The 16,462-nt window shown below is 41.5% G+C and overlaps 1 protein-coding gene across 5 annotated transcripts in view; it reads left to right on the forward strand.

Annotated features, from left to right (window-relative positions):
• Positions 1 to 16,462, forward strand: part of UGT1A3 (UDP glucuronosyltransferase 1 family, polypeptide A3) — an 89,168-nt gene that overhangs the window by 47,486 nt on the left and 25,220 nt on the right. Inside the window, exon 1 of one of the 5 annotated variants that reach the window (XM_054548631.1) lies at positions 480 to 1,431. In XM_054548631.1, coding sequence (XP_054404606.1) covers positions 565 to 1,431 — 867 coding nt within the window. In that variant the 5' untranslated portion in view covers positions 480 to 564. 5 annotated transcript variants of the gene reach the window in all.

The raw sequence follows: 16,462 nt of genomic DNA on the forward strand, positions 1-16,462 counted from the left end.
CCTGGTGTGAAAAAAGACCAAAACCAGATAGCAAGCCTCAACACTCTCTGTTTAGAGAAAGCTGGCTTAGCAATGTTGTATGTCTTTTGGATGTGCTGTGTTATTCATATATGAGAAGACAGAATTTTAAGGGTTAGCAAATAGCGTCACATTCAGCAGAGAACATGTGGTTGGGGACTAGGGCAATGGTGACTGCTCAGACCTCAGCTGCAGCCTGATAAATGTGGTTAACAGAGTAGAAGGCAGTGACATGAAATGGGTGTCCACAGCCTTGTGTTGGGAATTGAATGAGAAAGAAGAGCTTGAACTTGGATGTTCCCCAGAGTGAGCACAGGGTCAGATGAGTTTTTCAAGATAGGCGTGATGGGTCTTTCCCAGGGTGGGGCCCATAATGAAAGGCAATTGTAGATTAATGGGTAATAAGTAACTGGAGGAGGGCACTTTGTCTTCCAATTACATTCTTATTTGCTAGGTGGCTTAATGACAAGGTAATTAAGATGAAGGAAACAATTCTAGGAGGCACAGCATGGGGTGAACAGTCAGCTGTCGGTGGCTTCTGCTGAGATGGCCACAGGACTCCAGGTTCCCCTGCCGTCGCTGGCCACAGGACTGCTGCTCCTCCTCAGTGTCCAGTCCTGGGCTGAGAGTGGAAAGGTGCTGGTGGTGCCCACTGATGGCAGCCACTGGCTCAGCATGCGGGAGGTCGTGCGGGAGCTCTATGCCAGAGGCCACCAGGCGGTGGTCCTCACCCCGGAGGTGAATATGCACATCAAAGAAGAGAACTTTTTCACACTGACAACCTATGCCATTCCATGGACCCAGGAGGAATTTGATCGCGTTGTGCTGGGCCACACTCAATGGTTCTTTGAAACAGAACATCTTCTGAAGAGATATTCTAGAAGTACGGCAATTATGAACAATATATCTTTGGTCTATCATAGGTCTTGTGTGGAGCTACTGCATAATGAGGCCCTGATCAGGCACCTGAATGCTACTTCCTTTGACGTAGTTTTAACAGACCCCATTTACCTCTGCGGGGTGGTGCTGGCTAAGTACCTGTCGATTCCTACTGTGTTTTTTTTGAGGAACATTCCATGTGACTTAGACTTTAAGGGCACACAGTGTCCAAATCCTTACTCCTATATTCCTAAGTTACTAACGACCAATTCAGACCACATGACATTCCTGCAAAGGGTCAAGAACATGCTCTACCCTCTGGCCCTGTCCTACCTTTGCCATGCTGTTTCTGCTCCTTATGCAAGCCTTGCCTCTGAGCTTTTTCAGAGAGAGGTGTCAGTGGTGGATCTTGTCAGCTATGCATCCGTCTGGCTGTTCCGAGGGGACTTTGTGATGGACTACCCCAGGCCGATCATGCCCAACATGGTCTTCATTGGGGGCATCAACTGTGCCAACAGGAAGCCACTATCTCAGGTCTGTATTGGTGCCTTCATCCAATCAATGTTCCAGGCAAAACACTTTTTAAAAAATGTATTTACTTACAAGTGCTCCCATATCTACTTATCTTTCCAAAAATTGTATTTTTGCTTCTTTGTAACAGATAAACTGTTGAGGGGCCTAGTGTATTTCAAGTTTTCAGTGGTCACTGAGAGGAAGAAGAGGCACGGACGAGGGTCTGTCAGAGGATGGACAAGGACTGCTGTGACTCATGGACACTGTTTGTAAAGGCACCATCTTCATGGTTGTGTATGTTCTTCAGCTGGGCAGGATCAGGGACATTACATTCGGAACTGATCCATCCTGGGGTTTTTGCTTGCCTGATTTTCAGTGGAACGATGATGCAACAGTAAATTACAATTGTGGACATGATAATTTTTAGTGGTCCCGTTTTGCGAAAGATAGAGAGGTGACTACAGGAGACCTAAGCACTCACAGGAAATAGAAGTGTCAAAGAGGTTGACTCAGTTGAGTGGAAATGGGGCTGTGAAGGTGGGATGGATGCATGTGATCAGAGAATGAAACATGGAGTTCAGTTTCCAGAGAGGGATCTGTCCTGAGAAAAGTTTTTCTGACCAGGAGTTGGGGGTCTGGTGTATGATGTGGGGACATTGTAGTTTTTGGAAGGTACGGTGATGGTTGCATGTCAAAAGCATCTTCTACTTGGAATGCTGAAATTATCAAGAGTGAGTGGAATGGACTAGGGAGAAGATAAGACTGTGAATCTATAAGCCCAGTGAAGTTGGGACCAGTGATGAATGGACATGTGTCCAAGAAGGGAAGGGTTTCTCTGGAGGGGCTGAGCACATCACCAAACCCACCCTATCCCACTCCAAGTTTCTGTAGTGGGATCTAGTCTTTTTCCAAAAATTTCAGAGGTGGCTTTCATTAATACAGAATATTTGGGTTTCATTGAAATAGTACTCTGGGATGTGAAAAACCAAATTCACACACCAATGAATTTGGTTTCTTAATCCATTGAGGGAGCCAACCTTTTTTTTTTTTCTCGAGACTGAGCCTCGCTCTGTTGCCCAGGCTGGAGGGCAGTGGCCCGATCTCAGCTCACTGCAACCTCCACCTCCCAGGTTTAAGAGATTCTCCCGTCTCAGTCTCCTGAGTAACTGGGACTGCAGGCATGTGCCACTGCTCCTGGCAATTTTTTTTTTTTTTAGTAGAGATGAGGTTTCACCATGTTAGCCAGGCTGGTCTTGAACTCCTGACCTCATGTGATCTGCCCGCCTCGGCCTCCCAAAGTGCTGGGATTACAGGCACGAGCCACCAAGCCCAGTGAGGGAGCCATCCTTCTTGTGAGAGAATTGAGCCCTTTTTTGTCATATTCACTGAATTTATATGAACTTCCATGAGTTTAGGTCCTTTGTATTCTTTTTTCTGTACTTCTTTTTATTGGTGTAGGTACTATTGCAAAGGACACTAAACTTTATTGTTTTTGATCAAACCACAAGATATTTGTTCTACTGATTTTCTTTTCCCCTTATGCAATGTAGTTACTGAATTGTAAAAAATATATATGTTCTTCAGATTTGTAAAAATGTGGAAAATTAGGAAGGCATTTGAATAGTGATTGTGGCTCTTTTCTTCTGGTTTTTCACTAAGAATATATTCTCTAGACTGAACTGCACTGGCTCAAATCTTCGCTCTCATTTTTCTAGCTATGTGACCTAGGACAGGTACCCTAAGCATTGTGATTTTAATGTTGTTATAGTGAGCACCCAATAAATATTATCTGTTATCATTCTTATTATTTTAGTTTAATTGCATTTATTTTATGCTGAATTTATTCCAGAGCCATAGGTATTTTTTTTCTTCAGTTTCTTCTGGGATATCTTTTTCTTCTGTGCAACCTCATCCTCAGGTTTAGGAACAATTTGTTCCTTATCAGTAAAGATCATCTTGATGTGGCAGCGGGGGGTCATGTAAGGGTTAATCCGATAATGAGCTCTGCAAGACACATGGCTCATCTTGGATACTTTGTTTACTTGGTTAAGCTTAATGATGAGAGAATCTACATCTAAATTCTTATATTCAGCATTATTCTCTGCATTTTAAAGCATGTGCAGCAAAAATCCAGCACCCTATTTGGGCCACCGACCTTGTGTCCAGCCTCACTGTTCGGCCCTGGGCACACTTGCCAGCCCCTCCATTGCAACATCGAAATGGTACACACTGCTTCCATAAAGTGACATCCTTCAGACACTTGGTGGCTCTTTGTATATGCATACATTGATGGCCTGGGTAGTTTCATGAATGTCCTTTAAGTGAACAGGAAAACTGAAACCTCTTGAATTGCATGATTTTGTGGTGTTTCTGGGTCGAGTGAATAAAGAAGAATTTTCCCAGATCACCTCAGGCCTCTTAGAGGAAGAGCTATCATCATCATTAGTAGAGTTTAAAAGACTCCTGCAGGACAAGATGTGTCACCTGGAGACCTTTGCCTGTTCGTGCCAATTTGCTGAGTGCATGAAAGATCATTTACACCAAAATCTTTATCATGTATTATCTGTGATAGGCATACCATTATCATTTTTATTACATTAATTTCCTTTGTTATTTTGTCACCCTTACTTACTTCGTTTGGTTGACCCTTAGATTTGAAATTTTTCTACAAATATACAAGACCAAAGTTGAAATCTTACGCTTTTTCTCCCTCTCTTTCTCCTTGATTTAAAGTTTATGGATAGGTTGAATTATTTGATTGTTCTTCTCAAAGAAATAACTGTGAAATTTGTATATTCTTTTTACTGTTTCATTTTCTGTTGCATTAATTGCAGCTTATTTTTGCCTTAATGATTTCATCCTAGTTTCTTTTGGTTGATTTGTAGCTGCTTTTGCAACTTCGTTAGAGGACTATTACACTTCTTTACATTTGATTTTTCTTAATGAAGCATTGAGGGCTCGAGTAAAAGATTTCTTTTACTTAGGTTTTAGTAAAAATTGCTGTTCTTTTCATTGCTTTTAGATAATTTAAATATCAGTTTTTAAATTTCTCCTTTGACGCAGTGACTGTGTATAAGGCTGTTACCTAATTCTGATATCGTTAATAATTTTGTAGTCATCTCCCTCTTATTTTTTCTAGTTATTTTGTATTATAATAAGAATGTTTCTTATGAAGACACTACTTAAAAAATTCTTAATAGGTTACTTTGATGGTCTAATGCAGAATTGTCCAATAGAAATATAATTTAAGCCACATACATAATTTAAACTTTTCTAGTGGGCATGTTAGAAACCAGCAAAAAGAAACCACTGAAATTAATTTTACTAATGCATTGTTTAACTAGACATATCACAAATATTATCCTTTCAACATATATTCAATATAAGATTATGACTTAACTATTTGACATAGTCTTTTCTTGTTAAGTCTTCAAAATCTAGCATATATCTGACACAGCATATCTCAATTTGGAATAGCCACATTTCAAGTGCTCAATAGTCATATGTAGTTAGTGACTACCATATGTTCAATGTTTACAAATGTTCCATGGACACAACTAAAATTCTATCTTTTGAATTTGTTTTTCTTTTTTGAGAATGAGTCACACTCTGTTTCCCAGGCTGGAGTGCAGTGATGGGATCTCGGCTCATTGCAACCTCCACCTCCCAGGTTCAACTGATTCTCCTGCCTCAGCCTCCCAAGTAGCTGGGACAGTACCACGCTCAGCTAATTTTTTATATATATATATTTTTTGTGGAGATGGGCTTTCATCATGTTGGTCAGGCTGGTCTCAAACTCCTGACCTCTAGTGATTCACTCGCCTCGGCCTCCCAAAGTGCTGGGATTACAGGCGTGTGCCACCACACTGGGCCAATTTTTTTATCTTTTAAAAAACCCTCTACTGAACCTGCCCAATTCTGGGAAGGATGTCTTTTTAAAAAATCCCCTTACATAACAAATTCTGCTCCAGTTATATTTTGGCTCTTGAATAGGTTTTGCTTTATACATAGTGATTAGATTGGTGCATGTAGGTTTGAGACTTAAATTTTCTTCACATAGTTTGCTGTTATCATTAAATAATAATCCTTAAAATCCATTTTATCAAATACCAGTATTGCTACTCCGATGTTATTTTTTTAATTCCCCATCTCTTTTAATTTGAAAATGATTTGTAGGCAGGTAGGTGGCTCACACCTGTAATTTCAGCCCTTTGGGAGACTGATGCAGGAGGACTGTTTGAGCCCAGGAGTCTGAGAGCAGCCCGGGAAATGTGCTGAGACTCCATCTCTACAAAAAATCAAAAAATTATCCAGGTGTGATGGCACACACCTGTGGTCCCAGCTACTCAGGGGGCTGAGGCAGGAGGATCACTTGATCCCAGGAGGTGGAGGCTGCAGTGTGCCATGTTCACGCCACCTCACTCCAGCCTAAGTGACAGAGTGAGGCCCCATTTCAAAAAAATAAAAATTTCTTTGGCATGTGGAAATCTTGTTTAAAAAGTTTAGAAAACATTTTTTAAAATTCCAATATGAAAAGCTGGGTGCAGTGGCATGCACCTGTGGTCCCAGGTACTTGGGAGGCTCAGGTGGGAGGATCATTGAGCTCAGGAGTTTCAGCACCTGTGGTTTTTTTATTTATTTATTTAAAACACAACAAAAACCAAAATTGCTTCAATCTCATAGTTTCTTTTGATGTCAGCATTCTGATTCTGTCCATTCTTAATCTTATTCTTTCCATTGAATGTAAGCTCATTTATTTAACAGAAATTTCCTTTTTCCTATTAATATTGGAATTTCATGGTACTTTTCCACTTTTAGGGAGATGCAGTGCAGCATCTTCAAGTCTCCCACTCTTACGCCTGTCTCCTTCACTTGTAAGAGCCCTTGTGATTACATTGTCCTGCCCAGATACCCAGGACAATCTCCCCATCTTAAAACTCTTAATTTAATTATATCTGTGAAATCTCTTCCACCTGTAAAGGAACATGTTCCCGGGTTTGAGGAAGTACAATGTAGATACTTCTGTGGGGCTGTGATTCTGCCTACCACAGACACTAAGCTTAAAGTGAAACCCACATCTTATTCAAGGCTTGGAGGTTTTCCTCTATTCGGCCATTTAAATTTAATTTTTGTTCCTGTCCTCCATAGTCTTCTATTCTCCAGGCTTCAGAGCTATTAGCTTACCATTCAATTATCTCCTTTTTTCCTGATCTTCCTTTTTTCATTTTTAAAAAACAATACCTTTCAAAGAGCAAAAGTTTTAGATTTTGATGGGGTTAATTCTAGCAAAGTTTTATCGTTTGTTGTTTTTGTACCCTAAGGAATCTTTACCCCAAGATGTGAAGATTAGTTTCTGTGTTCTCCTACAAACGTTAAAGAATTCCAATTTGTATGTTTAGGTCTGTGAGATTGGCAGAGGGGAACAAGACCACACAGGTCAGTCTTTCAGGATGCTTTTTTCTGTCTCTGGACTTTGCTGGGGTGACCCTACTGACACCCATGGCTTCCACATATGCGGATGGCTCCAAGTCTATCTGTGCAGCCCAGACTCCTCCTCATCTCCAGACCCTGGAAGCTGATGCCTTGGGCAGCTCCTCCTGTTTCTCAGGCACCAGGAGCTCCTCCCTTCCCATAGTTCTGCTATCCTTAGGGCCCCTAGGTCTCTGGAGTACCACCATCTTCCAAGGTACATGGGCCTCCCCAGGGTCTGGGAGTCCCAGACATGTGACAAGAAATCAGATGACTTCACTGTCTAAATAAAACACTACTACTTGGAGGTAGAACGTGGGAGCCCATGAATGTGGGAAGAGCACACTACCAGGCGTGTTCCACCCGTCATCTGGGCTCATCAGGAGGGTGCTTAGGAAGCATATAGTTTTAAGGGGGTTGGAGGAATAGTTCAGAGGCTGAGATGTTGCACCCACATCTGAGAATCCCTTTCTAGTGCTCTATGTCCTTACGAATCCCCAGGAATCATCCTCTACTGGAGAGTTCCCAAAGCCCTTGCAGACCTTCCTTCTCTGTGCCATCCTGCGTGTGCTGCCCTTGAGCTGGGTGTCCCCCTGGTAGATGCTTCCATTCACTGCCTATCCCATGGGTTCTGTCCAAAGGTGGAATCTGTTATCAATGTGGATTTCTAATGGGAGTAATTTCCTCCCTAAGGGAAGCCTCAGCCTCACCAGCAATGGCAGACACGGCCAGGCAAGAAGACACAGAGGCAGTGAGATAGAAAGTGCACACCCCAGAGAGCCTGCCCACATCATCCTGAGGTGACCAGGACAAGGTGGCATCAGCAATCTTGCGAGCACAGCACATGTAGGAGTGACTTTCTGGAGTAGGATGAGCCTTGTTAGGCTTGAGGCCCTTGTGAGTGCTCAGGGTCTCTCCTTTAGAAAGGCACACATTTAATTCTCTGTCTTGAAATTGAACTAGGGCCCCCACAAATTATACAGCCCGTTCTGTTCTGGAGGAACCATTCTTATCAGAACTTGGTGCTGGATTGGCTTGGAGAAAAGCCTGACCATAATCTTCAGGATGAAATAAAGGCCTTGATGCATGGACACTTCAGTCTCTAAGCAGACTTGCAGAAGACTGGAGCCTTTGGCATTCAGAAGAGGAATTCAGACTGTGCAAGATCTGAGGCCAGGCTCCAGCTCCCCCGGTCCCTTGGTGAGCAGGAGCTCCCTGAACCCTCCGTGGGTCCTTGCTAGAGTTGTCTTGCCCATGTGTGCTTTAGACAGCAGCACCTCTTCTTCCATGGTGTAGATGGAGAATCCTCAACAAAGCCTTTCCAAGAATCTGATCATCACATCTTGAGCTCAGCCTCCCCGCAGCTTTTTTTATATTGACAGCCACTTCAGAGAGAGTCCTCTGTGATCCTTACAAGAAATATCCTGGTGCGAAAAACGACCAAAACCACATAGCCAGCCTCCAGGCTGTTCAGAGAAAGCTGGCTTAGCAATGTTGTATGTTTTTTGGATGTGCTGTGTTACTCATACATGAGAAGAAAGTTTCAAGGGTTGCAAATAGGGTCACATCCAGCAGAGAGCATATGACTGGGGACTAGGGCAATGGTGACTCCTCAGACCTCAGCTGCTGCCTGATAAACATGGTTAACAGAGAAGTAGGAGGCAGTGACATGAAATGGGTGTTCACAGCATTCTGTTGGGAATTGGATGAGAAACAAGAGCTTGAACTTGGATGTTCCCCAGAGTGAGCACAGGGTCAGATGAGTTTTTCAAGATAGTTGTGATCGGTCTTTTCCAGGGTGGGGCCCACAGTGAAAAACAATGATAGATTAATGGTTAATAATTAACTAGAGGAGGGCACTCTGTCTTCCAATTACATGTTGATTTGCTAAGTGGCTCAGTGACAAGGTAATTAAGATGAAGAAAGCAAATGTAGGAGGCACAGTGTGGGGTGGACAGTCAGCTGTCGGTGGCTTCTGCTGAGATGGCCACAGGACTCCAGGTTCCCCTGCGGCGGCTGGCCACAGGACTGCTGCTTCTCCTCAGTGTTCATTCCTGGGCTGAGAGTGGAAAGGTGTTGGTGGTGCCCACTGATGGCAGCCACTGGCTCAGCATGCGGGAGGCCTTGCGGGAGCTCCATGCCAGAGGCCACCAGGCGGTGGTCCTCACCCCAGAGGTGAATATGCACATCAAAGAAGAGAACTTTTTCACTCTAACAACCTATGCTGTTTCGTGGACCCAGGATGAATTTGATCGCCATGTGCTGGGCCACACTCAACTGTACTTTGAAACAGAACATTTTCTGAAGAAATTTTTCAGAAGTATGGCAATGTTGAACAATATGTCTTTGGTCTATCATAGGTCTTGTGTGGAGCTACTACATAATGAGGCCCTGATCAGGCACCTGAATGCTATTTCCTTTGATGTAGTTTTAACAGACCCCGTTAACCTCTGCGCGGCGGTGCTGGCTAAGTACCTGTCGATTCCTACTGTATATTTTTTGAGGAACATTCCATGTGATTTAGACTTTAAGGGCACACGGTGTCCAAACCCTTCCTCCTATATTCCTAGATTACTAACAACCAATTCGGACCGCATGACATTCCTGCAAAGGGTCAAGAACATGCTCTACCCTCTGGCCCTGTCCTACATTTGTCATGCTTTTTCTGCTCCTTATGTAAGCCTTGCTTCTGAGCTTTTTCAGAGAGAGGTGTCAGTGGTGGATATTCTCAGCCATGCATCTGTGTGGCTGTTCCGAGGGGACTTTGTGATGGACTACCCCAGGCCAATCATGCCCAACATGGTCTTCATTGGGGGCATCAACTGTGCCAACAGGAAGCCACTATCTCAGGTCTGTATTGGTGCCTTCATCCAATCAATGTTCCAGGCAAAACACTTTTTAAAAAAATGTTTTTACTTACAATTGCTTCCATATTTACTTATCTTTCCAAAGATTTCATTTCTCCTTCTCGTTGTCGTAATAGCCTTCAGTGAGATAAACTGTTAAGGGGTCTCTAGTAGCGTATTTCAGGTTTTAAATGGTCACTGAGAGGAAGAAGAAGTAGACACGGATGTTTGTAAAAGGATGGACAAGGACTGGTGTGACTCATAGAGACTGTTGGTTTGTAAAGGCACCATCTTCATGACTGTACATGTCCTTCAGCTCGGCAGGAGCAGGGACACTACATTTGGTGCTGATCCATCCTGGATTTTTTGCTTGCATGATTTTCAGAGGAAAGATGATGCAACAGTAAATTACAATTGTTGACATGACAATTTTTAGTGGTCCCGTCTGTGAGAGATAGAGAGGTGACCACAGGAGACGTAGGCACTCACAGGAAATAGAAGTGTCAAAGAGGTTGACTCAGTGGAAGTGGGGCAATGAAGTTGGGATGGATGTCTGTGACTAGAGAATGACGCACGAAGTTCAGTTTCCAGACAGGGATCTGTGCTGTCAAGAGATTTTCTGGTCAGGATTTGAGGTCTGGTGCATGATGTGAGGACATCTCAGAGTTCGGAAGGCACAGTGATGGTTGCATCTCAAATGATTCTTCTACTTGGAATGCTGAAATTATCAAGAAATGGTGGAAGGGGCTAGGGAGGAGATAAGACTGTGAATCTATAAGCCCAGTGAAGCTGAGGACAGTGATGAATGGACATGTGTCCAAGAAGGGAAGCATTTCCCAGGAGAGGCTCATCACATCACCAAACCCACCCTATTCCACTCCAGGTTTCTATAGTGGGATCTACTCCTTTACCAAAAATTTCAGATGCAGCTTTCATTAATCCAGAATATTTGGGTTTCGTTGAAATGGTACTCTGGGACCTGAATATTGTTTCTTATTCCTTGCTGTGCCATGTACGTCGTGAGAGAATCAGCCTTTTTATGTCATATTCACTGAATGTATATGAACTTCCTTGACTTTACATCCTTTTGTATTCTTATTTCTGTACCTTTTTTTATTAACGTAGGTATTATTGCAAAAGACTCTAAGCTTCATTTTTCTTTTTGATCAAATGACATGATTTTTTTTATTGGTGATTTTCCCCCTTATGCAATGTAGTTATTCAATTATAAAATACGTGTTTATTTAGATTTGTAAAAATGTTGAAAAGTGGGATGGCATTTAAATAGTGACTCTTGCCCTTCTAGTTTTTCTTTCTTTTTTTTTTTTTTATTATACTGTAAGTTCTAGGGTACATGTGTACAAATTGCAGGTTTGATACATAGGTATACATGTGCCATGTTGGTTTCCTGCACCCATCAACTCATCATTTACATTAGGTATTTTTCCTAATGCTATCCCTCCCCGAGTCCCGCACCCCGCAACAGGCCCCGGCGTGTGATGTTTCCCAGCCTGTGTCCAGTGTTCTTATTGTTCAATTCCCACCTATGAGTGAGAACATGCGGTGTTTGGTTTTCTGTCCATGTGATAGTTTGCTGAGAATGATGGTTTACAGCTTTGTCTACCTCCCTGCAAAGGACATGAACTCATCCTTTTTTATGGCTGCATAGTATTCCATGGTGTATACATGCCACATTTTCTTAATCCAGTCTATCATTGGTGGACATTTGGATTGGTTCCAGGTCTTTGCTATTGTGAATAGTGCCACAGTAAACATACATGTGCATGTGTCCTTAGAGTAGTATCATTTATAATCCTTTGCGTATATACCCAGTAATTGTATGGCTGCGTCAAATGGTATTTCTAGTTCTAGATCCTTGAGGAATCACCACACTGTCTTCCACAATGGTTGAACTAATTTACACTCCCATCAACAGTGTAAAAGTGTTCCTATTTCTCCACATCCTCTCCAGCATCTGTTGTTTCCTGACTTTTTAATGATCACATCCTAACTGGCGTGAGATGGTATCTCATTGTGGTTTTGATTTGCATTTCTCTGATGACCAGTGATGATGAGCATTTATTCATGTGTCTGTTGGCTGCATAAATGTCTTCTTTTGAGAAGTGTCTGTTCATATCCTTTGCCCACTTTTTGATGGGGTTGTTTGTTTTTTTTCTTATAAATTTGTTTGAGTTCTTTGTAGATTCCGGATATTAGCCCTTTGTCAGATGGGTAGATTGCAAAAATTTTCTCCCATTCTGTAGGTTGCCTGTTCACTCTGATGGTAGTTTCTTTTGCTGTGGAGAAGATCTTTAGTTTAATTAGATCCCATTTGTCTATTTTGGCTTTTGTTGCCATTGCTTTTGGTGTTTTAGTCATGAAGTCCTGGCCCATGCCTATGTCCTAAATGATATTGCCTAGGTTTTCTTCTAGGATTTTTATGGTTTTAGGTCTAATATTTGAGTCTTTAATCCATCTGGAATTAATTTTTGTATAAGGCATAAGGAAGGGATCCAGTTCCAGCTTTCTACATATGGCCAGTTTTCCCAGCACCATTTATTAAATGAGGAATCCTTTCCCCATTGCTTGTTTTTGTCAGGTTTGTCAAAGATCCAATGGTTGTAGATGTGTGGTGTTATTTCTGAGCCCACTGTTCTGCTCCATTGGTCTATATATCTGTTTTGGTACCAGCACCATGCTGTTTTGTTACTGTAGCCTTGTTGTACAGTTTGAAGTCAGGTAGCATGATGCCTCCAGTTTTGTTTTTTTTTTGGTTAGGATTATCTTGGCAATGCGGGCTCTTTTTTGATTCCATATGAACTTTAAAGTAGTTTTTTCCAATTTTGTGAAGTCATTGGTAGCTTGATGGGGATGGCATTGAATCTATAAATTACCTTGGGCAGTATGGCCATTTTCATGATACTGATTCTTCCTATCCATGAGCATGGAATGTTCTTCCATTTCTTTGTGTCCTCTTTCATTTCGTTGAGCAGTGGTTTGTAGTTCTCCTTGAAGAGGTCCTTCACATCCCTTTTAAGTTGGATTCCTAGGTATTTTATTCTCTTTGTAGCAATTGTGAATGGGAGTTCATTCATGGTTTGGCTTTGTTTGTCTGTTATTGGTGTACAGGAATGCTTGTGATTTTTGCACATTGATTTTGTATCCTGGGACTTTGCTGAAGTTGCTTATCAGCTTAAGGAGATTTTGGGCTGAGATGATGGGGTTTTCTAAATATACAATCATGTCATCTGCAAACAGGGACAATTTGACTTCCTCTTTTCCTAATTCAATACTCTTTATTTCTTTCTCTTGCCTGATTGCCCTGGCCAGAACTTCCAACAGTATGTTGAGTAGGAGTGGTGAGAGAGGGCATCCTTGTCTTGTGCCAGTTTTCAAAGGGAATGCTTCCAGTTTTTGCCCACTCAGTATGATATTGGCTGTGGGTTTGTCATAAATAGCTCTTATTATTTTGAGATATGTTCCATCAATACCTAGTTTATTGCGAGTTTTTAGCATGAAGAGATGTTTAATTTTGTTGAAGGCCTTTTCTGTGTCTGTTGAAATAATCATGTGGTTTTGTCATTGGTTCTGTTTATGTGATGGATTACATTTATTGATTTGCATATGTTGAACCAGCCTTGCATCCCAAGGATGAAGCCGACTTGATCGTGGTGGATAAGTTTTTGATGTGCTGCTGGATTTGGTTTGCCAGAATTTTATTGAGGATTTTTGCATTGATGTTCATCAGGGATATTGGTCTAAAATTTTCTTTTTTTGTTGTGTCCCTGCCAACCTTTGGTATCAGGACGATGCTGGCCTCATAAAATGAGTTAGGGAGGATTCCCTCTTTTTCTATTGATTGGAATAGTTTCAGAAGGAATGGTACCAGCTCCTGTTTGTACCTCTCTGGTAGAATTCGGCTATGCGGAAGGAGAACACCACACACCGAGGCCTGTTGTGGGATGGGGGGAGCGGGGAGGGATAGCATTAGGAGATATACCTAATGTTAAATGACGAGTTAATGGGTGCAGCACACCAACATGGCACATGTATACATATGTAACAAACCTGCACGTTGTGCACATGTACCCTAAAAAAGTATAATAATAATAATAAAAAAAAAGAATTCGGCTGTGAATCCATCTGGTCCTGGACTTTTTTTGGTTGGTAGGCTATTAATTATTGCCTCAATTTCAGAGCCTGCTGTTGGTCTATTCAGAAATTCAACTTCTTCCTGCTTTAGTCTTGAGAGGGTGTATGTGTCCAGGAATTTATCCATTTCTTCTAGATTTTCTAGTTTATTTGTGTAGATGTATTTATAGTATTCTCTGATGGTAGTTTGTATTTCTGTGGGATCAGTGGTGATATCGCCTTTACTATTTTTTATTGCATCTATTTGATTCTTCTCTCTTTTCTTCTTTATTAGTCTTGTCAGCGATCTATCAATTTTCTTGATCTTTTCAAAAAACCAGCTCCTGGATTCATTGATTTTTTTGAAGGTTTTTTTGTGTCTCTATCTCTTTCAGTTCCGCTCTGATCTTAGTTATTTCTTCCCTTCTGCTAGCTTTTGAATTTGTTTGCTCTTGCTTATCTAGTTCTTTTATTTGTGATGTTAGCGTGTAGATTTTAGATCTTTCCTGCTTTCTCCTGTGGAGATTTAATGCTATAAATTTCCCTCTACACACTGATTTAAATGTGTCCCAGAGATTCTGGTACGTTGTGTCTTTGTTCTCATTGGTTTCAGAGAACATCTTTATTTCTGCCTTCACTTCGTTATTTACCCAGTAGTCATTCAGGAGCAGGTTGTTCAGTTTCCATGCAGTTGTGCGATTTTGAGTGAGTTTCTTAATCCAGAGTTCTAATTTGACTGCACTGTAGTCTGAGAGACAGTTTGTTGTGATTTCTATTATTTTACATTTGCTGGGGAGTGCTTTACTTCCAATCATATGGTCAATTTTAGAATAAGTGTGGTGTGGTGCTGAGAAGAATGTATATTCTGTTGACTTGGGGTGGAGAGTTCTGTAGATGTCTATTAGGTCTGCTTGATGCAGAGCTGAGTTCAGGTCCTGGATATCCTTGTTAACCTTTTGTCTTGTTGATCTGTCTAATATTGACAGTGGGACGTTAAAGTCTCTCATTATTATTGTGTGGGAGTCTAAGTCTCTATGTAGGTCTCTAAGAACTTGCTTTATGAATCTAGGTGCTCCTGTATTGGGTGCATATATATTTAGGATAGTTAGCTCTTGTTGTTGAATTGCTCCCTTTACCATTATGTAATGGCCTTCTTTGTCTCTTTTGATTTTTGTTAAAGTCTGTTTCATCAGAGACTAGGATTGCAACCCCTGCTTTTTTTTTTGCTTTCCATTTGTTTGGTAGATCTTCCTCCATCCCTTTATTTTGAGCCTATGTGTGTCTCTGCACATGAGATGGGCCTCCTGAATACAGCACACCGATGAGCCTTGACTCTTTATCCAATTTGCCAGTCTGTATCTTTTAATTGCGGCATTTAGCCCATTTACATTTAAGGTAAATATTGTTATGAGTGAATTTGATCCTGTCATTATGATGTTAGCGGGTTATTTTGCCCATTAATTGATGCAGTTTCTTCACAGTATCGATAGTCTTTACAATTTGGCATGTTTTTGCAGTGGCTGGTACTGGTGCGTCTTTCCATGTTTAGTGCTTCCTTTAGGAGCTCTTGTAAGGCAGGCCTGGTGGTGACAAAATCTCTCAGTATTTGCTTGTCTGTAAAGGATTTTATTTCTCCTTCACTTATGAAGCTTAGTTTGGCTGCATATGAATTTCTGGGTTGAAAATTCTTTTCTTTAAGAATGTTGAATATTGGCCCCCACTCTCTTCTGTCTTGTAGGGTTTCTGCAGAGATCTGCTGTTAGTCTGATGGACTTCCCTTTGTGGGTAACCTGACCTTTCTCTCTGGCTGCCCTTAACATTTTTTCCTTCATTTCAACTTTGGTGAATCTGACAATTATGTGTCTTGGAGTTGTTCTTCTCGAGGAGTATCTTTGTGGTGTTCTCTGTATTTCCTGAATTTGAATGTTGGCCTGCCTTGCTAAGTTTGGGAAGTTCTCCTGGATAATATCCTGAAGAGTGTTTTCCAACTTGTTTCCATTCTCCCCATCACTTTCAGGTACACCAATCAAACGTAGATTTGGTCTTTTCACATAGTCCCATATGTCTTCGAGGCTTTCCTCATTTCTTTTTACTCTTTTTTCTCTAACCTTGTCTTCTCACTTTATTTCATTAATTTGATCTTCAGTCATTGATACCCTTTCTTCCAGTTGATCTAATCGGCTATTGAAGCTTGTGCATGTGTCACGAAGTTCTTGTGCCATGGTTTTCAGCTCCATCAGGTCATTTAAGGTCTTCTCTACAGTGTTTATTCTAGTTAGCCATTCATCTAACCTTTTTTCAAGGTTCAACCTTCCTTGCAATAGGTTCGAACATGCACCTTTAGCTTGGCGAGGTTTGTTATTACCAAACTTCTGAAGCCTACTTCTGTCAACTCATCAAAGTCATTCTCCTTCCAGCTTTGTTCCATTGCTAGCAAGGAGCTGCGATCCTTTGGAGGAGAAGATGCACTGATGCACTATGGTTTTTAGAATTTTCAGCTTTTCTGCTCTAGTTTCCCACCATCTTTGTGGTTTTGTCTACCTTAGTTCTTTGATATTGGTGACCTACAGATGGGGTTGTGGTGTAGATGTCCTTTTTGTTGATGT

The sequence above is a fragment of the Pongo abelii genome, chromosome 11 (assembly GCF_028885655.2).
Source record: "Pongo abelii isolate AG06213 chromosome 11, NHGRI_mPonAbe1-v2.0_pri, whole genome shotgun sequence".
Classification (NCBI taxonomy): Eukaryota; Metazoa; Chordata; class Mammalia; order Primates; family Hominidae; genus Pongo; species Pongo abelii.